The sequence below is a fragment of the Macrobrachium nipponense genome, chromosome 12, assembly GCF_015104395.2.
Source record: "Macrobrachium nipponense isolate FS-2020 chromosome 12, ASM1510439v2, whole genome shotgun sequence".
Lineage (NCBI taxonomy): Eukaryota > Metazoa > Arthropoda > Malacostraca > Decapoda > Palaemonidae > Macrobrachium > Macrobrachium nipponense.
In genome coordinates this window covers 17,666,867-17,692,154 of record NC_087205.1, presented here as the reverse complement: position 1 = coordinate 17,692,154, position 25,288 = coordinate 17,666,867, and the positions used below count along the sequence as shown (strand labels likewise).

The following is a 25,288-nucleotide window of genomic DNA, read 5'->3' as shown; positions in this document are numbered from 1 at the left end:
GTTTGAGTAAATTGCCCTGATCAATAAATTGATATTTCATTATAATGCCCAAAATTACCGGAGGCGGTATTAAAGAAAACCTATGCAACAACGGGCTTGAAATGGTTGGTAAATCCCAAAACCAAAATGCCTGCCTCTAGTTTACCAAACAATCCGCAGGCAAAATACAACGAAAATCAAATCCAAGCAGAACGCTCCCAATTAGGTGTTAACCTGTGAGCGGGGCTATGCCTACACCGACAACGTAACTATCGCTAACGCAATTGTCAAATTTTAAGCTGTCAGCAAGTGAAACTATAAGCAGTGTAATTACTTGGTAAGTTACAACAGCGAGACGGCAATCAGGGCAGATCTACCACACACGTATGCATAGCATGACGGTAATTACACCGCCTAACCACCTTGTTCGGGAATTTAACGGCCGTTTCCAGCTTCACAAAGTAATTCCTAATGTAATGGACCGAGGCTTTGTATATCGTGTAGGAACAAATAAATGATTCAAATGAAGATTCTTGTAGCATCCTTTCAGCCCCAGCTACATTTTCTCCTCTGCTTCTTATGTTTTACTAACATTTTCATCTTTTCATTTATAACATGCCCACTAACTTGTGGGTACTGTACTACCGTTCGCTAATTAATGTCAAAACAGGTAGTACACGTACATACTAGAGGCATGCATGACTAGAATATATAATATATAATTATATATATATATATATATATATATATATATATATATATATATATATATATATATATATATATATATATGATCAAAGTCCAATAACTTACTTGGAACGTAGCAAACAGTATTTTCTTGGCCATCTGGTGAGAATGCATTACTATGTAAACCACAAGTACCGAACGATGGCAGAGCCACAAAGCTGAAGGAGTTACAACCAGAACCTGTAGAAACAAATGTTAATTAAGTATTGCATATTTCAAACACCTCTTTCATATGATTTTCAATACTGAATTGAAAATTTTTTTCATAAAATAAGTTTCATATATAGTACTTTCCAAGACTTATTAATTACATGGCTAATGTTTCAACTCGCGCGGCAACTTAAAATCTTGAAATTCGTGGTAGCGCTTCTCGTTTTAATGTAGGTCACTAGCCCACCCACTTCCAGGGAAGAATATGTACAACAATTGAAGAGCTCAATTCATTTGTGTTGTGCCCTATATCAAATCAGATTCTGTAATTACTTGGTAAGTATAGATGAGACTTAATTTTATAATGAAAACATTTTCATATAAGTAACTTACCAAAGTAATTACATAGCTGAAACCCATACTGACAGGTGGTGGGATGCATGGACATATTCTACTCCTAACCATACAGTATGTAAGGCAATACTCTATTTTCATATAATTCACTGCATAATATTTAACATTAAATATTATTATAATAATATTAAATCATAGTGCTGATGAATGTTGATTATATGTAGATGATGATGAATTAGTTGTGCAGTCCGATGAATGACAACGAAGATAGACTGCATAGCATAGTGGAGTTAAATATCCGAGTTACGCCTCTTCACCTTCTTTAGGAGGAGCTTCGTCAGGGGTTTTGGGAGGCTGCATCATGTTGAAGTACTTGTACATTTTCACGAAGGTGCTATGAAAGGGCTTCGTGAGATCATTAACAGTATTGGTAAAATTTGTGGCACTTTCTTCATTCTTATCCCATGCCTTTACCATTGTCTGTCCTCCTGACTTCCCTGATCGATTTATATACAGACCATGAAATTCTTCAAAACCCTGGTGGGGTAGTCAAGTGGTGACGAGTTCTCCAAGAATAACCTCCCCAAGTATTTTACACTTCATACTCGTTCTTGATGCAGCGACTACTTTATTAGTCACGCCGTAATGGGCTGATACTTCTCCAAGACTTTTGCCCCATCAACATAACAATTATGTCTACTCTCTCCTCTTTTGTCATTAACCGGAAGGGCCTCTTTGCCAGAAGTCTTATGAGAAGCAGAACGCAGGAATTCCAAAGAATATTCGGTGCTACGGACAGAACTGGTCATCTTTGCTCCTCTCTCGCTGTGACGTCACGCCGGCGATTCACTGGTGGGCCGCGGCATTGTATATTAAGACATTATTGTTATTTCTCTTTGAGTAATTCTTGCTCTTGACTACTTAATCTGATACTTTCGTTATCAGAAAATTCCGAGAATACCCAAAACAATTTTATTGATAAAATAATATTACTGTAGCCTTAGTACAGCAGTGGGAATCGAGAAGCAAGTATTGAAGGAAACACGGTTGTAGTTGTAAATTTTATTAATGAAAATAATTTCTACACACTTTAATACAAACAGAAATAACCTTCATTTATTTTACAACAATTCCTTGATTGAAGGCCTTAAAATGTTTAAAGTATTTATACACAGATCTAAATATTTAACTTTAATTTTTTTCTTGTGTCTCCCCGATCATTTTCAATTTTCATCTTTCTCTTCCTCGTTTTAATAGTATTATTTAGGTGCCTTAGTCTAGAATATATAGAGATCTTTGCGAAGAATTCAATAATCTCTTCAGGGACCTTTACTCCTGATCGTTGTAATTCAGCAACAAAGAGTTTTTCTGCATGCTTTCCCTTCTAAAAGTGATGAACCGTGAATTGTGTTGAAGACTTCTCGTAGGACACTTAATTGAGAAGAAAATTCTTCTGATGGCATATACAGCTCACCTCTGTTTACCATTTCAATCCACGATTCTTTTGTATTTTTACATTCTTTCATCTTTTTTCCTAATTGTGGATATTTTGTAGAAAACTTTTTGACAATATAACCGCCTATATATTTAAGAGCTTCATCTTCAATTACAGTGGCAGCCGTTTTTTCGTTTTCTTTATCCAGAATCTGATTGTTTATATCTTCTGTGGGGCATTCAAAATCTAAATCTTTAAACAATGAGCTGGTCAAGCATATTTTTTAATGCCACTTCTCTATCTTCACTGTATTTTGAATGACATGCAGACTCATTTGTCAACATGTCATAATTATTGCTCTTTGCAATGATGTTTGTTTTTTCACTAATTATTTTTACATCTTTTCCCAGAATCAATGACCTAAGCCTAACTTGAATTCAACAGCATTAGGTGATCGAATGTGCCCTTCATTTGCCTTGTGCAACCGAACAGATGCTCTAGGCAGTCTTGATCCAACTTATGCGTCATCATGTAATCTACATTAAAGACATCTTTAACCATATTAAAGAGACCAATAACCGACTTGCTAGAAAGAATTATGCCTTTTTGAAATTTATACAGACATCTTGTTTTTTGTGATTTTACTTTTAAATGAGACATTAGCTTTATGACCTTTTCCAAAGTATTTATTTGAAATTCTTTATCAATCCCAAAACCGTTTCTCGTTGGTATATCGCCATACATGTTTGAATTCATTATATCAAACCAGTCGTTTATCAATGAGATAAAATTAGAGGTAGCTTGCCAGTTATTGGATTCCAACAGACCTCTACTTCCCAAATACTTTAATGCACTTGCACAAGATGACGATAACAATTGCACAACATACTTGCCGCTCTGCCTGTGCTGTCCATTAACAGATAGATGGAGTTCATTAGTTTTATGCTTTGAATTGATTTCATCAGATTGGCAACACACGTTTATCCACTTATCACAGTAAATTTTGTCTCTAGGAAACGTAAAATACCTAATGCCATTGCCTTTTGATTTTCTCTTGGTATTGTCGGTTAAGTGACTGCTTTCGTTGTAAGCATAGGCCTTGGTTTTAAGAAGGTAACTGACCGAGCTGGGGCGAACTGTGGCGAGCGTGACGAGCCCAGAAGGGTGACTCAAGGATAATCCTCTGTCCGACTGACCTCTGGTGCTACTTGAGTAGGCGGTCTACCTCAAGATGGAATAACATAAGGTGAGATCGTCGGTCGCTCGGTTCCCGCACTGTGACGTCACAGGTGCGCGTCGACTGGGCAGTGCACTTAATGATTACGTATGTTTTGACAGTAATTTGTTGCTATGCTGGTGTTCACAATTTCCATACAGGAAAATACTTTCTCTCTCTCTCTATCACTTAAAACAGAGTTATATCAAGATATCTAAGACCTTACCATACAGAATATAATCTTGTTGGAATACAAATAACTAAAGTAACGAGGGTGAATGAATATGAAAAAAAAAAACTTTCCTGACTTTTATTGAATTAGCGTATTGTTCTTTTATTTACCAAAAATTACTGAAGAATTTTATTCATTTTGTTTACACCTTTTTTAAGAAATTCTGACTTCCTTTCTGCATTTAATATCTTCATCCTAAAATGTATTTTGCACCTAATAAAGAACTTCATTACTTCCTCTGGAGCATCAATGTTTAATTCCCTGAAAATATTAACTAATTTCGTAATCCCATCAACACCTTGTTTCAACTGTTCCCCATGAAAAGATTTAAAGAGTTAATCCATTTCCTTTCAATTACTGACAAATCGAGGACTGGGCCTAAACAACACTTCCCTCCTCACTTTGGAGATCCAGTCGTTGTTTAGGCCTTCAATTTCTGGGAATCCTAATGAAGGATATTTATTTCTGTACTTATGAGCTATATAACCTCCCAGATAATTCAAAGCTTCAATTTCTATACCATTTTCTGACTCTACTCCAAGATCTACAAAATCCTCTTCCTCCAGCTCATTAATAGACCTTCCTGAGGAATTCTCATCAAGAGATGAGCAGAGATACATAATTCAGAGACTAAGTCAACATGACTGGAGTCACTTTCTTCAGAGGTTTTGGAAATCCAAGACGTAACTGGTTCCATAACACTAGTATTGCTCATACATGGCATTTTATCATCATTGGGAGAGATATTATTACCTAACAAGAAATTCCTGTCTACACTTGAACTCAGTCTATACTCTGATCCCACGATATCCTTTAGTGGGGTTCTTAAGAAATAAAAGGTCTAGGCCTAATTATTGTCTGCACAGGAAGACGTACTCAGAAGTATACTTCATTACGCATAGGTCTAATCACTTGTTCGATCAAATTTACATTCATAAAATGAAAGCATAAAAGAAAAAAAATTGGATAGCCTTAATCAGATAATTTCTTCATTCATTGCATTGGCTAGGCTTAATCTAATTTAGTACTTCATTTCAAGAATTTAGTCCAGGCTACTTATCAACCGAAGATATATCACTAAAAATTGCACTAATGAGATTGTAAACAAATTGTTAAACCATACCTGACTTTACGTCCTTAACAGGTAAATTTAAAGAGAGGGTAAAGGTAACTGCGGTTTTCTTTAATCTGTGATAATTTCTCTGGTAAAGTTGTGGTGGCAGTTCATATTGAAGATTTCTTTCGTAATCTTCTGTCCGGAAATGGACAGAACAAATCCTGGCATCCTTAACATTAATGTTATCACTTCTTTTACATGCATTAATCCATTCTTTGGGGTACCTGTGAAAACATATCCCATACTGTCTGGAACTATTAGTGCACCCAAATATGGAATACACACCCATAATCGTGAACTGCAACAATGCAACTGACGGAGGGACAAGTGCATCGCCCAGTCGATGTGCTCCAGTGACGTCATTGAGAGGGGGAAATTAGCGATCGGATCCCTCGGTGAACACACCTTATGCTATTCCATCTTGGTCTACCTGCGGATTTCTACACCGGTTTCGCAGTGTTTAATACTAGCCCGTTGGGGGTCAAATGTCCCTTAAGCAGCACCAATCAAATGTCCCTTAAGTAGCACCAAGAGTAGTTATTGAGATTAAGCTGGCCTTATGCCAGCCTCGGGGATCAAATGTGGTAAAATGCACTAAGGGACATTTGACCCCCGACGGGATAGTACTAAACACGGCGAAAGTGCGTAGAAACCTTGGAGGAATAATGGTTTATCCAAGGTTTTGGGTCAATCGGGTACAAAAAATGCATACGTAAATGTACATTGATATTCTTTCCCCCAGAGATCGCTTCCTCCCTCATATGAACCTTCCCAACAGCTCTCACGACCGAGAGCCACATGTGTAGCTATCACATGGGTCCAATCTGTCTCGTCACAATCACGCACTCGGAACTTCGCACAAAGGGCGTGAGAATCCAAGGTCTAGAGAATATATACCCTACGCCTTGTAAGGATCCACCTCCACTCGGTAGCGAAAACTACCGAACTTCGTAACCCCAATTCAGAGTCTTAATGAGAATGGGGGGCGTTTTGGCTTATGTGAATCTTGGGTTTGGATGTTGTCTTATTACAAATCAAACAAAAATACAGATATACAACATTCACTACAAAGAAAGATATCACAAAGATTAAATTTAACTTCAACAACAAAGCACATCTGTTCACCACGGCGGCCGCCAGCGAAGTGGAACATTTACGTCCACAGTCGGGCGGGACTCCCGACTACCGGACAAGCAGTTAGGTACTGCCTATAACTACCTTGTTAAATCTTCAACGGCCGAATTCCAGCCTACTGAAAGTAAAACCTACTGTAACGGACAGAGGGTTTGTATAACGTGTAGGAACAAATCATAAATTCACATTGAAATGAAGTTTTAAACATTGCATTGTATAATGTTCTTAAAATTGATGATCTCAGCACCAAATGGGATAGTTTTCTCGAACACTAGGCTTAGTTGAACTGTCTTCTCACCTCAGCTAAAATTTAAAGAATCATTTCGTACTATATAGGTTGTTATATTGTTAGCAGTTTGATATTGGAAGACTATTTGAAAGGCAATTAACGATAACATTTATTCCGAGATACTATTTGATGTGTTAACTTAAAGCCTCGCGAGTTATCGCCTTTAGGGCACCCTAATAATAATAATAAAATGTGTTATTATATTAATTAATAATAATAATGCTAGGAGGTGAAAGCAGTTTTCTGATTACCCTTACTTAGGGTATTTAACCCTAAAGTGGAAGCACTGGCCGAGACTCTCACTGTTGCCCAATGAGGTTACTTTGAAACCACCATGAAATGAACTTGAATCCCCAGCAGATTACCTTCAACCACGAAAGTCCTAAAACAATGCAACATAGAAGATACATTATACGCTGTGTGAGCGCGTGTGTTATAAATCAACTATACTACACACAGTATGAGTGTGTGTGTGTGTGTGTGTGTGTTTTATTACTGAAGAGAATTTATAAGACAAGGTACAACAAATAAAAAAAGATCTCACCTTATTAAGGGGGAAAATAAACTACGACATGATTTTTTAAGGAACACAAGGTAGAAGAGCCTATTTCAGAATGTTTCGTGATAACAATAATAATAAGAAAGCCTTCGACATGATACCACACACATGGCTAATAGAATGCCTGAAAATATATGGGGCAGAGGAAAATACCATCAGCTTCCTCAAAAATACAATGCGCAACTGGAATACAATACTTACAAGCTCTGGAATAAGACTAGCAGAGGTTAATATCAGGAGAGGGATCTTCCAGGGCGACTCACTGTCCCCACTACTCTTCGTAGTAGCCATGATTCCCATGACAAAAGTACTACAGAAGATGGATGCCGGGTACCAACTCAAGAAAAGAGGCAACAGAATCAACCATCTGATGTTCATGGACGACATCAAGCTGTATGGTAAGAGCATCAAGGAAATAGATACCCTAATCCAGACTGTAAGGATTGTATCTGGGGACATCAGGATGGAGTTTGGAATAGAAAAATGCGCCTTAGTCAACATACAAAAAGGCAAAGTAACGAGAACTGAAGGGATAAAGCTAACAGATGGGAGCAACATCAAACACATAGATGAGACAGGATACAAATACCTGGGAATAATGGAAGGAGGAGATATAAAACACCAAGAGATGAAGGACACGCCAGGAAAAGAATATATGCAGAGACAGGCGGAACTAAGTCAAAAAACTCAACGCCGGAAAATATGATAAAATCCATAAAAACACCATGGGCAGTGCCAGTATCAGATAAAGGCAGGAATAGTGGAATGGACGAAGGCAGAACACTCCGCGCATAGATCAGAAAACAAGGACACATATGACAATACACAAAGATAAAACACCAAGAGATGAAGGACACGATCAGGAAAGAATATATGCAGAGACTCAAGGCGATACTCAAGTCAAAATTCAACGCCGGAAAATTTAATATGATAAAAGCCATAAACACATGGGCAGTGCCAGTAATCAGATACAGTGCAGGAATAGTGGAATGGACGAAGGCAGAACTCCGCAGCATAGATCAGAAAACCAGGAAACATATGACAATACACAAAGCACTACACCCAAGAGCAAATACGGACAGACTATACATAACACGAAAGGAAGGAGGGAGAGGACTACTAAGTATATAGGACTGCGTTAACAGATATTGCACTGGGGCAATATCTGAAAACCAGTGAAGACGAGTGGCTAAAGAGTGCATGGGAAGAAGGACTAATAAAAGTAGACGAAGACCCAGAAATATACAGAGACAGGAGAAAGACAGAAAGAACAGAGGACTGGCACAACAAACCAATGCACGGACAATAAATGAGACAGACTAAAGAACTAGCCAGCGATGACAATTGGCAATGGCTACAGAAGGGAGAGCTAAAGAAGGAAACTGAAGGAATGATAACAGCGGCACAAGATCAGGCCCTAAGAACCAAATATGTTCAAAGTACGATAGACGGAAATAACATCTCTCCCATATGTAGGAAGTGCAATACGAAAAATGAAACCATAAACCACATAGCAAGTGAATGCCCGGCACTTGCACAGAACCAGTACAAAAAGAGGCATGATTCAGTAGCAAAAGCCCTCCACTGGAGCCTGTGCAAGAAACATCAGCTACCTTGCAGTAATAAGTGGTACGAGCACCAACCTGAGGGAGTGATAGAAAACGATCACGCAAAGATCCTCTGGGACTATGGTATCAGATCGGATAGGGTGATACGTGCAAACAGACCAGACGTGACGTTGATTGACAAAGTCAAGAAGAAAGTATCACTCATTGATGTCGCAATTCCATGGGACACCAGAGTTGAAGAGAAAGAGAGGGAAAAAATGGATAAGTATCAAGATCTGAAAATAGAAATAAGAAGGATATGGGATATGCCAGTGGAAATCGTACCCATAATCATAGGAGCACTAGGCACGATCCCAATCTCCCTGAAAAGGAATCTAGAAAAACTAAAGGCTGAAGTAGCTCCAGGACTCATGCAGAAGAGTGTGATCCTAGAAACGGCACACATAGTAAGAAGAGTGATGGACTCCTAAGGAGGCAGGATGCAACCCGGAACCCCACACTATAAATACCACCCAGTCGAATTGGAGGACTGTGATAGAGCAAAAAAAAAAAAAAAAAAAAATAAATAAATAAAATAAAATAATAATAATAATGGAAATTTTCATGCATAATTCCCTTGCACTCCTCTTTAGTAACATCAAGGATTGTTTATTGCGTATCTTTTTCAACACCCCCTTTCATTTCTAGATTATCACTAAATATTCCCCCTTTTTTGTGTGTGTGTGCAAAAGATTTAACTATTATATGGTCTCACTTTTGACAGAGTTTCTGAGAACAGTTTTAACGAGTCAAGTAGCCGAACATCCGCTCCCAGCTTAACATTCTTACCTTGAAAGTAGTTGGATTACCAATCATTTCTCTTCATATTACTTTGAAATTACTTCAAAAGGGCATCGACTGCCTATTGTGAGGTAACATATACCTTAAAAGTAAGAGAACTGTCGTCAACCCTCATTCATGAACATTTTGAATTGTTCGTGGACAATTTGATTTTAGATATATAAATTTATTTTGGAAAAATCTGAAACATAAATCAGTCACAATTTGCAGCCAAAATTTTGGAGATATGAAGGAAGAGTGTTAATTTCAAACACCTAAAATTTCAAATGGATTCAAATTTTTGCCATGAGAAAATGTAGTACAGAAGAACTCCATACGGCTGCAAATTGGTGCCTGATTTATGTTGTGTGCGTGCGTGCGCCTACGTGTGTACTCGCGGAAGGGTGAAAGAAAATTCAGCGTTCACCAAGCTTGTGTCTATTGCTCAAGAAATGATCGAAAGCTCGTCGGACTCCGGATTTTCTTACACCTTTTCCGAGAGTGTATTTTGAACAACTGTGGTATTGGATATATAGTATTATATATATATATATATATATATATATATATATATATATATATATATATATATGATGGACAGCTTTACTGAAAAGGATTTCAGAGCTTTTTTCGCGGGGAGTGCCCGGTGCGATGATACGATGTGCACATTTTCCCCTAATTTCTGAAATGCTAACAGAAATCTACTGGAGGGCATCGCCATCTGTAGGTCGTCTTCTATCTTCCACATGGTGGCCTTGTCTATTTTCTACAGGACAGTTTTGGTCACTAGTCCGATAAGATGATGGCGCAAGGCAGCTAGGCCACCACGTTACACATTAACACCATGGAGATCAGCCAGTAGCAAATCTGGTGACCATTTAATTTGTTAGAGACAAGCTCTGGCATTAGTGCCTCGTTATAATTGTCACGACTTCTGTTCCTAGTTTTGTCATTTATTTCTATATTCACCTCTCTACCTGTTTGTTTATGCATAGCTAGATAATGGCCATCCTTTCAGCCATTGAATAAAAAGCAAACTACCTACTTACAGAGCGTTGCCATTGGTGCGCAATACTTACTCTGGCTGCAAATCGCTGCGCACTGGATATTACTACGAACAGAGCAGTTGAACCAGCTCGCTCCGCAGGACCCTTGACCAAGCTTCCTGTAGATCTTCGACGCCGAACACACGTAACTAGCTACGATAAACACTTGCAGCCATAAAACCAATTTGAATATTGCGGAGGACCTGAAGTGGACGATATCCGATTTAACCGGGCCACTTCTCTTCTTGACTTGTGACTCCATGAACCTGTAACTGATATTTGAAGCTGTGATTACTACAGTGCTATTTCACCTTTCTATACACTCTGCTACAAAACTTTTCAACGGTAAACTGGGGATGTAAATCCACCATGAATAAACATACTGTAAACATCACGCATAGCCTGACCCTAAGTGTGGCATGTATCACTCGTTCACCACTATGATTGCATGCCTTACAGATTTATAATCAGAACATACTTTGTTCCTTTTTTTCCGGTAAAGTGTTACTAGCTAAAGACTTGAGCACCTAAGTCACATGCAATTAACCACGGTCGTAAAACAGCACTTAGGATAATGTTGTACCGTGACGACACCTTACACTCAAGTTCCTTGTGGAATATTTCGTATGTCAACGAATATTTAGAGAACGAGACGCCATTGGCGAATGTGAGGCTTTTACTCAAGTCTAACAGAACAAGGGATATTCTTTTTTAACCTCTCATGAAAGCAAGCTTTACATACCTCTGAAGATCATAGAAGTAGGACGAAAAAACGGAATTCTCTCCCTCTCTCTCTCTCTCACTCTCTCTCTCTCTCCTTGGGTACTTGGGTAAAGGTATCTTGGAAAAAAGGTAGAGAAAGTAAACCACGACCAGACTAAAATCGTTTTCCTATTTTGATGGATGTCTCTTTAGTCATGAAAACTAATAATCTACCTCAGTGCTACATGCATACAGCTTACATATACACCTACTTGCTGCGACTATATACTATAATAGAAAATTTGTTACACCTACAATCTATGACGTAATAAAATACATATTACTAGATCATGATCTAATGAAAATATAGAGACAAATACAAAATGTATGCTTTCAAAAATCAGTGGAAATGAAAAGGGGAACCTTTCATTATTAGTACAATGAGAGGGTTTGTCCCTTAGGGTACACACTAAACCACTCTAAACTCCATTTTGTTAGGCCTATAGGTCCAATTCAGCCTATTATGAGGCCTTAGCTGTCATTTGCCTTAGAAATTAAAACAGGTTCTCTCAGATAGTTTGTAGTGTTGCACAATGGAGAGAGAGAGAGAAACCTCCATGGTGCCATGGTAATGTCCTGAAAGAATCCCATGAGGGACAATTTGATTGTGGTTCTTTAAACGGAGTACATTATATTGTTGGAATAATTTGGTCTTAAGAAGTTTCACATTGGCCCAAAAGCTTTCACCTTCAACCATCACTCGTTATTACTCTAAACACAGACTCGCTGAAAAAATCATGGCATTCCATACATCAAAGAAAAACAAGCTTTCCATTAAATAATTGTCCCTCTCAAATACCTTTACGAGAACTACAAAGTTAAAATAAAGTATTCCTCGTACGATTGATTAAGCAATCTACACTGTCAACAAATTAATCGCAAATGGCTATACTCTGTTTTTTTCCATCTGTCCATCCGCCTGTGATGTTTGCGCATGGTAACACTGCGTCCCGGGCTTTAAATAATATCCTATTTCAAATATTAACGGTGTAATCGCATACAGTAAATTATTGAAACACTTTTCTGTTGCAAATGTACACCAAGATATCCTTTTATTTAACTAAAACTTACACATAGTGTAACTATTTAAAGCCCGGGACGCAGTGTTACCATGCTCGGCCACCACAGGCGGATGGACAGATGGAAAAAAAACCGTATAGTTTTTACGCCATCTAGAGTAGTGGTTGTTAACCTGGGGGGTGGGCGTCAGCAATTTCCAGGAGAGACGCGAGCCCCAGGTTAAAATTCAACATTCTCTGATTATATTCGTCATTCTCTTAATAAGAGTAAGGGACTAATATTCGAAAGTTTAAGGAAAAATACAAAAGTAAAGCCTTATAACGTTAATTTCTTACAGTCGACTACTCTAGTTAGTCTCGTTGGGCTGACAATGTTTTGTAATTATTTACCTCCCTTCCTATCCTTCGAAACCCCTTCTCTCTCTCTCCATTTTATTTTCCTTTAAATCTGGGAGGCTGCCGGCAGGGAAGGACCAACTCTTAGAGGGGGGCGTGGTAATAAAAAGTTTAAGAGCCGCTGAACTAAAAGGGACGAATTGCGCATGAAAAAATCGTTAGTCTTCTTTTACTGACGATCGCCTCCTCTCATCGTAGGCTGCTAACTAAGGGTGGAACAATTCAATATCCGTCAACGCTCAAATTACAGAATGAAAAACTCTCTATGCAAGTAATTCACTTTGCTACATAAATCTTCTTTGTTACTCGGTGAATGAATACAGAAAGATTTGCGCGTGGAATGCCATTTAAAGAAAGAAAGTTTATCGCTGGAGATTTTATGTTACCGATGGAATTTCTGCACAATTGTGTGTTATTGTGAATAAATTGATGTTTGCCGAAAAAAGAATATCTATTTCTAAATATTGTCAACAGAGCTACTACTATGAGATTCAGGGCCTCTGTAACACGGTTTTTTCGCAATAACTTTTTATCTATGCATTTCATAAATATAACGCTTATTCAGAATACATATTATATCAACACATAAATTTTGAGTGTATTCTGCACTACGTAGGTTGAATAAATTTGGTACTTATAATGTAAAAGTGACCTTTTTTGAAGACGGGCCAACTTACTCAGAGAAAAGGTTTCGAACACACTCGTTACGTAACTTATGACATCATTTCTTCCCTCTTTCTCGATGGATGATTGGCTATACGTAACGAAGGCTAAACCTCTGGCAACAATGACATACAAATTTAAATACAAGCAAAGCAGTACACCTTTATGAACTCTGGAACCTCTCCACTGATAATTGTCATAATGAACAAACCAACAAAATATGTTAATAAATACAAAAACACTTCGATTATTAGTCTAACTCCCAAAATAAGTTTCCAAAGAAATTACAGTCTACTTTATAGGTCACAATCAGATTGACAAGATGTAGGGAATAGTTGGTAATTACCAAAAACATAGTAGACAAGCTTGATTTGATAACTGCTATATCCAATGTCAAGCAATTTTTATTTATTGGCTATCTACCTATTTACTGAAAAAAATAGCCGGTACCGTATATTGGCTTTAAACCTTCACCAATAATTATCGTCAGAATGGTGACTTCATGAAGCTCCACCCACTTTCGCCTCGTTATAATTCAGGATAACACTGAAGGCTACCATGGGCATTGTTGGATTAGAAAATTTAACTTCTGGCTATTAAAAAACTAATTCTCGAGTAGCTGTAAGAAGTGCTAAATGATCCTCAAGGATCCCAGCAGTTGGTCTAAACGTTTAATTCATGTATATTACTGCTATACCGTTGCGGCACTACTGCTACAGTAGTATTACTACGCTACCACTGATACCCCACCCACATCTATGTATCGTTCCGCCATTCATAAAGTCTTTGTGTTTCAGAGCCGATGGAATTTCTGTCTGGTGGATGGGCGGGGCAACATTTAGTCAAAAGGTGTTTGTTTACCTTGCTTACGTAATGAATGTTTTTCGACTCTTGGCTCGTAATCATTGGCCATGGCGTCGGCTAGATCATTTTTACTCTATAAAAATTAAAACTATCGGGTTTAGGTTATTGATAATGCTGACAAAATTTGTGTGTGGTTGTAAAATATACATATGTCAACTTTCAGCTACATCCGATGCTTTGACAAGGAGCAAAGTCCAAAAAACCGTGTTACACAGACCCTGAATCTCATAGTAGGTATAACTCCATAACATAAGAATAGAGTGACCAGAAGAGTAGTATTTCCACATAAGAATGTTCGTCTTTACAACAAAGTAATTACATTCATCCATAATTATATATATATATATATATATATATATATATATATATATACATACATATATATATAACATATATTTATTATATATATATATATATAATATAATATATATAATAGTATACATCATATATATATACATATATATGTTGTATGAATATACATACATACATTATATATATATATATATATATATATATATATATATATATATATTATATGTGTGTGTGTGTGTGTGTGTGTGTGGTGTGTGTGTGTGCGCGCACTATTAGAACAAGTTTTCAGTGGAGAACAATTAACCCTCATCTGGTGTTGCAGTATAAGATACATCTTAGAAACAGTATCGCCACTCCGAGTAAAAATATAAACTATTACGCGATCCAGATAGCAGAAATGCTTTAAGAATTAAGTTTTAAAAAACTACACTGGTCGATCTGCAATTTTTCGGCTCTCTCAGCTGTGCAATTTGGATGAATCCGTGAAATGCATCAATTTAATTTTGTAGTATAGCAGTTTTCATATTATATATATATATATATATATATATATATATATATATTATATATATATACGTATATATCTATATATATATATATATAGATATACCTATATATATATTATATATATATATATATATATAATAATAATATATAATATAGTAAAAGCATTGTAAATAAATTACAAGCGTCAGTATACTTTTAACGTTTTACACTTTTCGTGATAAGTATTATACTCTTTTTAATCTTAAGACTTCCCGTATTGGTGTCTAGGGTCTCATGTAAATCCAGGTTATCTAGCCAGAACAATCAAGTCATTATCTCACAAATACAGTTCACTAAGAAAGGTGTCCTGTAAAGTTTTCTCAGTTTTTGCGTGGGGGTGGGGTTCCGTGTGCTTTCATTGTCTGTTGCACGCGACAAGATCATAGCCAATGGTCAAGAACATCTCTGGGATAAGGATTCTCCTCCTCTACACAAAACATAAGAGGATGCGTGCTCAGATCTCACGGAGAGTATGAAAACCCCTCTCTCTCTCTCATGTAAAATGAAGTTATGGATGCTTGAAGAATGCTAGTAGAAATATAAGGGTGGTTTGTAGATATCTATTTGCCGATTAATTCTCCGTTTTATTTATTAATTTTTCTACAAAGCAAGCGTCTGCTATGCGTCTTTATATGGTAATTAACGTACATATAATAAAATCAATGGGTATTTAAGCAGAAAAGTTTTTTTTTACATAAATGAGACGCAGTCTTCTGAGAACTCCAAAAACGCAATAAACCACACTTGGAAAAACGAAAGAAAAAGTAACCAAGAAAAAAATACCAAAATTAACACCTGAACGATAAATTCCGAACGGGATCCTAAAACATTCCCAGACGTGGAAATACTTCTATACGTAAAATCACGGTACACTAAGTATACCTTTGTTGCTCTTCCGATACATACTCACATTTTTTTTTTATATATGGGAAAATGAAAAGTCATTGATCAAAAGACATTTGTGGCCTTTTCCATGAATAATTAAGTGAGGAGGAGAGAAACAATCACAAGAGGCGATGACGCACTAGGCCGAGGAGAACCAAGTATATTTTTCTCATAACATTTGGTTTCGAAGCAGACGATCTTTTATTTTAAAAGCATTGGTGAAATACAAAATACATACTTTTAAAGTAGTGAATATAATCTTCACATTTTCTGTAATAATGTTACCTATAAAGACTGTATCTGTTTGGCTATGATTAGTTTTATTTTGTACATCTAAATATTAGGCAGAAATACTAAAATAAGATATTGTTGGCAGCGTCACGCACGAGGTCCATAATGATATGTTTCTTTTAACCCTGTTTGGGCTCCCAACGTTTCCAGGTAGCCGAAAATTAATAATAATAATAATAATAATAATAATAATAATAATAATAATAATAATAATAATAATAATAAAATTGTGGGAAGTGAAAAGTGAATGAGATTTCCGTATGTCACTTCCCGCCCCACCCCCTTTCCAAAATAGTCTTCCTCAAAAGGTCCATTCCAAATAATAAATAAGCAACAAACTGCTATAGTAGATTCACATCAACCGTGCATGTGATGTCTAGGCCAGCCCCTTACGACGTTCCTGATTGGCTGTTGATAAGCCAATCACAGAGCTGGAAACTCTCAGTCTCTCTCGAGAGTTCATAAAGGCAGGATGTTTGTTCCACCTCTCCTGGGGGATACTTTTGAAAGACCTACATCCTGCATGTGTGAACTCTCTCGAGAGACTGAGAGTTTCCAGCCCGGTGATAGGTCATTTTCCTCCAACCCATCCCCCAGCCCGCCGGATTTAGAACCATCGGACTATAATTCTGGCCTTTATACAGTGCAAGAATTCCACAGATGCAACTTACTTTCATTAAATATATAATTACTAATAATAATATTATTACTTCTGTTAGAAAGACAGTATCTGTACTTGAAAAAGTTCGTCAATTTCATTCTAATGCGTACTTCTGAAATACAAAAACAAGACCTCACTTGAATTGTCTCAAAACGAGGATCATAATGATACAAATGTTAACCAAAAATTGAGAAGCTGTCCGTCACAGAAAGCAAAATTCACAATGACACTTAGTTTACCCAATAATGTAAGTCTATATGTCATTTTCTACTTTTCTCTCTCTCTCTCTCTCTCAGTCTTTACCATTTTATTTTTGCCCCATTTTTCAATAAAGCGCTGCGAGTGAAAGGGAAGGGCATACATAAAGTTTTCCACCGTTTTCTTAACATTTAACTTTGTTCAATGTTTTCCATTGCATTTGTCTCATTTATCGATGGATAGATTGAAAGACTAGACTACATCTGTTTGTATGTCTGTCCTATGAATGTTCCCTACGTTTTGGTGATGTGTGCTGAGTTGTGTCCTGTCCGTAACCAATACCCAATGTTCGACCAGACTCTTTTGAGGCATGCGTGAGTGTGTTCTGGATCAATAAAGGATCAATAACCGCATATTAGCGCTGGTAAAAATGTGGTGATATCTATTTTACGTTTGTCATAGTTTACTTGATAGCTAGAAGATTTGTTATTGATTTTATATTAGTAAAACCTTTGATGTGCTTTATAAATAAACATTTATGAAAGGTGATCGTATACCCTACGGGAAAATCGATATGGTTTGGTTTAATTTTTCAAAGATGAAGAAAAAATGTCAAAAGATTAAGAGAAAATGCGACAGAATCGTGACAATGAAGAAAAATAAAACATTATTATTATTATTACTTGTGGTGGTGGCCAGATTAAAATGCAGAATTGAGCAGGTTCTCAAAAGCTTTCGTTGTGCATGAATTTCTATATATATATATATATATATATATATATATATATATATATATATATATATATATATATACATATATATATATATATATATATATATATATATATATATATATATATATATGACTGGTGAAAATGTCTGTAACAACAGAATTCCATCTAATAAAAGGAGCCCATAAAAACACCAAAATATAGAGAGGAAAGTACTATATTTCAGAGACTGCTGTCTCTCTCTTCAGGTATATGAATGAGAAAAGTTTACAGAAAAGGTGGTATTTATACCAAGAGATCCGTCCACAAGTAAGCCAATTTAGGTCACCCCCGCTGATAATCTTCCTTTAATCTTCTTAAGCGTTGGTTGAATAAACACTTCGTCGACGACATCCGAAATCCATGCCCCTTTTGAGATGTTCATTACCTGCTTCTCTTTTATTAAGGCATATATATACCTGAAGAGAGAGACAGCAGTCTCTGAAATATAGTACTTTCCTCTCTATATTTTGGTGTTTTTATGGGCTCCTTTTATTATATATATTATATATATGTATAACAGAATCACGAAAGTTAGGAACGTGATAAATCCATAAATAAAGATATGCCACGAAGGAAAAATAAACGAAGGAGTCTGCGAGATCTTTCGGCTGAAAAGCCCTTTACTTAAGCAGCTACTGACAAAAATACGAGAAAGACAATACAAGAAGGTTCGTATAACTGACAGATAGGGATTATAGAAGGATTAGTGCCTAGAATCCGACACACCTGGAAGATAAGAAACCTTCCCAAACAAGCATAAACAGAGGGTGCAATTAAAGGTTTAAGACAATCATCTCAGATACAATCTCCAGACAATTAAAGGATTATAGGTGACAGCTATACGGAACCTGGTAGACAAAACCATATTCACAAAAAATGACAGACATACATTACAATAAAAAAATTTTTTTTTTTTTTTTTAATAACTCTAAGGCAACTGATTTTTATTTAAGTCAGTAATTATATATTTGAGGTCATTCTTAAACATGTTACAGATACAAGGGTCTAAATGAAAAGGCCACGACTAACATTGAAATTACAATGAAAAGTAAGTTGTATTAAAGCAGATTCTAAAAGATTTCGTGATAAGACATCTCTTGACCGTGCAATTACTGAACTGTCAATCCAATTAATTCGGTGGTTGTTTTCACTTAAATGAATAAATAATGCATTAGATTTTTGCCCAGTTTTTACAGAGTATTTATGCTGGCTTAGCCTTACTTCTAAGCCCTTGCTTAGAAGTAAGCAAGTTCAGTAATTGCACGGTCAAGAGATGTCTTATCACGAAATCTTTTAGAATCTGCTTTAATACAACTTACTTTTCATTGTAATTTCAATGTTAGTCGTGGCCTTTTTCATTTAGACCCTTGTATCTGTAACATGTTTAAGAATGACCTCAAATATATAATTACTGACTTAAATAAAAATCAGTTGCCTTAGAGTTATTAAAAAAAAATTTTTTTATTGTAATGTATGTCTGTCATTTTTTGTGAATATGGTTTTGTCTACCAGGTTCCGTATAGCTGTCACCTATAATCCTTTAATTGTCTGGAGATTGTATCTGAGATGATTGTCTTAAACCTTTAATTGCACCCTCTGTTTATGCTTGTTTGGGAAGGTTTCTTATCTTCCAGGTGTGTCGGATTCTAGGCACTAATCCTTCTATAATCCCTATCTGTCAGTTATACGAACCTTCTTGTATTGTCTTTTCTCGTATTTTTGTCAGTAGCTGCTTAAGTAAAGGGCTTTTCAGCCGAAAGATCTCGCAGACTCCTTCGTTTATTTTTCCTTCGTGGCATTTATCTTTATATATATATATATATATATATATATATATATATATATATATATATATATATATGTATATATATATATATATATATATATTATATATATATCCTATTCAACTGGGTGGATTTTATACTGTGGATTCCGGGTTGCATCCTGCCTCCTTGGGAATCCATAATTTTTCTCACTATGTGCGCTGCTTCTAGTAGCACGCTCTTCTGCGTGAGTCCTAGAGCTACTTCAGCATCTAGTTTTTCCAGGTTCATCTTCATGGATCTTGGGATCGTGCCTAGTGTTCCTATGATTATGGGTATAATTTTTACTGGCATATCCCATATACTTCTTATTTCTATTTTCAGGTCTTGATACTTATTATTTTTTTCGATTTCTTTCTCATCTTCGAAGAGATCACTATAGTCCCTCGGGGGATCAAATTACGTATTTTATACAGCCATTTCTATATTGTGTGGTCGACATTATATTAATAAACGAATTCGTGCGGCCGTCTACCATAGGCCTGTAATTATCATAGTTACTTGAACTTTACATTTACGTGTATCTTTGAAGCAAATAGGCCTAGGCCAAACATTTTTGGGGCTAAAGATGACAAACTCGAAAAGTATCCGCCTGTAATGTTTCATCAATATCGAGTAAAAAAAAATACAAGGAGGAATGAGACTAAGGAGATTAAAGCACCAAAAAAATGTACCTATAGTCGAATCAAATGGGAAAAATGATAATGCTAATGGATTTTGTAATGTGATCGATAACAATCTCGCTCACCAAGCGGAAGTTCTCAGGTTCAACACTTTGACAAGGAAGGACTAATGGCCTACTTTGTTTAAAATCCAGAGCCTCTGTTAACCTACGCTAATTACCTGATAGTCACGAATGTGATAGCGCAAGGTTTAGAAATTGGAACTTAAGAACTACATCAAAGAAAATTACTTGGTACTACACAGCGAGTGAGGGTATACGACTTGCACATTTGGTCATTCATGGAACCCAGAGGCAAATGTGGTTCAGACAAAAATAAAAACCAAATTAATGTAATAATCTTTTGCATGAAAGATCAGCCACCATAGGGCACAGACGACAGTCATCCTTGGATAGCAACACTAACCTCCTAACTATACTTTTTATTCCAACTGTCCATCCGCCTGTAGTGTTTCGCATGGTAACACTGCGTCCCGGGCTTTAAATAGTTACGCTATGTGTAAGTTTTAGGTAAATAAAAGGATATCTGGGTGTACATTTTCAACTGAAATGTGTTTTAAGAATTCACTGTATGCGAATTACACTGTTAATATTCGAAATGGGATATTATTTAAAGCCCGGGACGCAGTGTTACCATGCGCAAACACCACAGGCGGATGGACAGATGGAAAATAAACATAGTATGGCGTTGTTCATATTTGCTGAAATGATGTTAGGACTTCCTCCCAACCTGCAGGTGCGTTGAATGAGGGGTTAATGGATTACGTACACTAAGTCATCAGAGCAAATACGAAACTGCTGACATTCACGTGACAGGTTGACAAAATACACTAGACAGAAAAGTGTGTCTGAATACCAAATTCTCAGAGAAGATTTACTGATGATCATTTATACAATCTTTAAAAGGTACTGATGAGGGAAACCACGATACCAAAGACATTAATTTCTACTGAACATAATTAGGCGAAAATCAACACGGCAAAAAAAAAAAAAAAAAAAAAAAAAGATAAAACGGTTAGAGATGGAATCAAGAGATGTTAAAATAAATCAATTTAAAGGTTATGCGTACCTAGAAAAGTATATATATATATATATATATATATATATATATATATATATATATATGTATATAATATATATATATATATATATATATACATATATATATATATATATATGTTACAGTTAATATGTATAATTAGTTAATATGTATAATCCCAGAAAAAAAACAGTTAATACATACGTATATTACCTGTTTCACTCAGGGAATATACATAAAACCTAAAAATTTCAGTTATACATATTACCTGAAATTTGGAGGCTTTTTTTTAAACTTATTCCCTAAACTGAAAATTGAAGGGGTGAAGTGAAAATATGACAATACAATATGAAAAATAAAATACGATACTAAAAGTGACATTTCTAAAATACGATAACTCTTGATTGCTAATTACTAATTACTCACTCTCCAATAGGCCTATTAACAATATGACTATTGCCTACTGCCCTTTGTCACGTCTTCTTTGTTTATTTCTCTTTGTTTCAGTGTGACTTGTGACCTTGGTAGTGAAAACTTCAAAGTCTCTGATTGTAAAATGGATTCTGAAGCCAGAAGGGAGCAACATTTTGTGGAAGAACAAAAAAGTGGCATGGCAGAAACAAAAGTGCTAATTACACGTGATGAATATTTTGAAACAGTAAATGAATTAATTACCAGCCAGAAGACGAAAGTCAAAAGCCCGCGCCAGTACTATCTAATAAAAAAAAATGAGCTGCTGAATTGTGGTGACACTCAAAAACTGATAAGAAAACGCAAAGATGAAAAATCTGAACCAGTATACTTTGTATTCATTGAGGAGACATTTAGTATTCTGAAAAGGGCACACATTTTGACAGGGTATGGTGGCCGAGACAAAATGATAAAAAATCTGTCACAAAAGTATGCAAACATCACACAAGAGTCCATTAATCTGTTCAAGGCTGGATGCATTGAGTGTCAGAAGAAAAAGAGACGACCTACCATTAAGGGGACAGTTGTACGACCAATCCTGACCAAAGAATTCGGAACACGAGGCCAAGTTGATCTCATTGATATGCAATCAATGAAGGGGCGATTTTCTTGGATTATGGCGTACCAAGACCATTTGACAAAATTCATTGTTCTTCGACCCCTTACATCAAAGCGTGCAGCAGAGGTAGCCTATCAACTTTTGGACATTTTTCTGTTGTTCGCTGCTCCTCAAATTTTGCAAAGTGACCATGGGTCAGAATTTACTGCTCAAGTCATCGAAGAATTGAAAGTGATGTGGCCCTCACTTCACCCCTTCAATTTTCAGTTTAGGGAATAAGTATAAAAAAAGCCTCTAAATTTCAGGTAATATGTATAATAACTGAAATTTTTAGGTATTATGTATATTCCCTGAGTAAAACAGGTAATATATGTATTAACTGTTTTTTCCAGGGAATATACATATTAACTGTAATATATATATATATATATATAATATATATATATATATATATATATTTGTGTGTGTGTGTGTGTGTGTGTGTGTTAGACAAAAGAGGGCTATGATTAATAATGTTTAATGTACCATTATAATGTGAGGTGCAGATTCATCATTTTTAACTTCCCATGGAGACAGAGTCCGAAGCGACGACCTAAGAATGCTGACATCTCTTTTTGGGTGGTGTGATGTTAAAGTTCCTTACTTAAGCATATCAGTGTCGTGAGGCTATTGTTCAAGGTGTCTTTGGAAACTGGCTGTGACCAGTTAATTAGGGTGTTGGCGAAGAGTGTGAATTCATGTGTACGCGTACAAAGTATTTCTATTCATAACAGCGAGTTTTAGGCAGAACTGGGGAGACAGCTGCCTTGGCGAGAAAGAGCCTGAATGGCTCCATAATGTATTTTTGTTTAAGTGATTTTCCAAGCTGTGATGGGTAAGTGTTATCATACTTTAGCCAAAGGGATGGCTTGTTGTCTGTTTGACATTTTGTAAAGATGTTCCATTTCATTTAATCTTTTGACTTTGTCTTTATGATTGTGTGTGCTCACTAGTGTGTTCTCCTGTCTTTAAAAGACAGGAGAACACACTAGTGAGGGGACCGAGTGTCCTAGTGAGGGGACTGTATTTTGGAGGAGATATAATTGATGTGACTAATTACTGATTAAAACATTTGAATACCGGGGGGTTATCTGAGTTAGTTGTCTGTGAGACTTGAACTATTATCATTCCATTAATTATCTTGTAAGAACTTGAATTTATTCAACTAATATTTTGCTTTGAATAAAACGTATATATTTTTTGTAACTCCGACTCTAATTTGATGACCTGATGGAATGGAGAGAGAGAGAGAGAGAGAGAGAGAGAGAGAGAGAGAGAGAGAGAGAGAGAGAGAGAGAGAGGAGAGACTGAGGGTTACCAGTTCGCCTAACGCTATGGCTAAAACGCATACCAAATATTAAAGCTAGTGGGGGGGCGACGCCCTTCGCTGGTAATATATATATATATATATATATATATATATATATATATATATATATATTATAAACAGGAAAGAGCTTAGTACTACAGTAAATACTGCAGATGTACGCAATGAAAATAGAATGAAATTGGTGTTTCGTGCTTATTCAAGCTACAAGAAAATCAAGTCTTCGACATTTCAATTATTATTTTATAACACAGGGACGTACCTTGGTGTGGATTTACAAAAGTTTCTGAGAGTAGCTAGTTTCCGTTGGCTTTACGAGAAAGAAACTGAATGAAAATGACCGCCCCACCCGCCCCCCCGAAAAAAAATTCCACTCATGCGTAACTACATATAAACGTAAGAAAAATCTTATCATCATAACATACAAAACAGTTCTCACATAGGCTATACCATTCATTTATCAATTATTTGTGCATTTACGAACTCGGAAAAAAGTATATACCACTGCAATAACATCGAACTATTTTGCTTAAGAGTAAATCAGTTTAAACAATTCTAAGAATCTAGCATAACTTTGTAAAATTCTCACCTTTCTATTCAAGCGTTCAGTGAATAATCTTTTCAGTCGATAGCGAACGACACCGTCCGTTAGTACCAGTGGCTCAACGCAGAGTGGACGTTTGACGTCAACGGTTAAGCTTTTAACGGCTCTCTCCCTCACTGAGTCTCATGAAACGACGCATGTGTCATGTAATCTGAAGGAGAAAAATAATTTTTCTTATATATTATCAGTTCAATTCGTGTGAATGTGATCGGTAACAGCTTACTACAGGACAAAAGCAGGAATAAAGGTTTGGTCTTCGGACAATATTCTGCAACTAACCTTATTATAAATATACTTTGTATTGCTTAAATGCATGTTATTCTAACATAAGTAAAGGCGTTTATATATATATATAATATATATATATTATATATATATTATATGTAATGTATGTATTATATATATATATATTTATATATACATATATATATATATATATATATATATATATATATATATATATATATATATATATATATATCATTCGAGCTACAAATGTCCTTTAATATCTAATTCACTCTACCTCAGAATTGATATATTTTCATATATGTACCGAGGGGGAATTTTTAGTTGATAATAATTTCGTCCCTCCATGGGATCGAACCACTGTCCAGTTGGACGGGGAACGAAATCAGGAACGGACAGAGACGAAATTATTATCAACTAAAAATTCCCCTCGGTACATATATGAAAATATATCAATTCCGAGGTAGAGCGAATTAGATATTA

At 36.0% G+C, this 25,288-nt stretch overlaps 2 protein-coding genes across 2 annotated transcripts in view; one reads left to right on the top strand and one right to left on the bottom strand.

Annotated features, from left to right (window-relative positions):
* Positions 1-24,704, bottom strand: part of LOC135224382 (uncharacterized) — a 65,814-nt gene extending 41,110 nt beyond the window's left edge. The window contains exons 1-3 of the mRNA XM_064263337.1: positions 24,545-24,704; positions 10,679-10,917; positions 793-906 (exon numbers count right to left, since the gene is read on the bottom strand). Of these exons, the coding sequence (XP_064119407.1) occupies positions 793-906; positions 10,679-10,907 (343 nt within the window). The 5' untranslated portion in view covers positions 10,908-10,917; positions 24,545-24,704. The remainder of the gene's footprint in view (positions 1-792; positions 907-10,678; positions 10,918-24,544) is intronic.
* On the top strand, positions 22,116-22,868 carry LOC135224748 (KRAB-A domain-containing protein 2-like). The gene has a single exon (XM_064264074.1). It carries the CDS (start codon positions 22,116-22,118, stop codon positions 22,866-22,868), a length of 753 nt encoding a protein of 250 aa, XP_064120144.1.
* Positions 24,705-25,288: the final 584 nt, after the last annotated feature.

Excerpts from the sequence above, each read along its gene's own strand:
- LOC135224748 (XM_064264074.1), top strand. The coding sequence starts at position 22,116 with ATGGATTCTGAAGCCAGAAGGGAGCAACATTTTGTGGAAGAACAAAAA.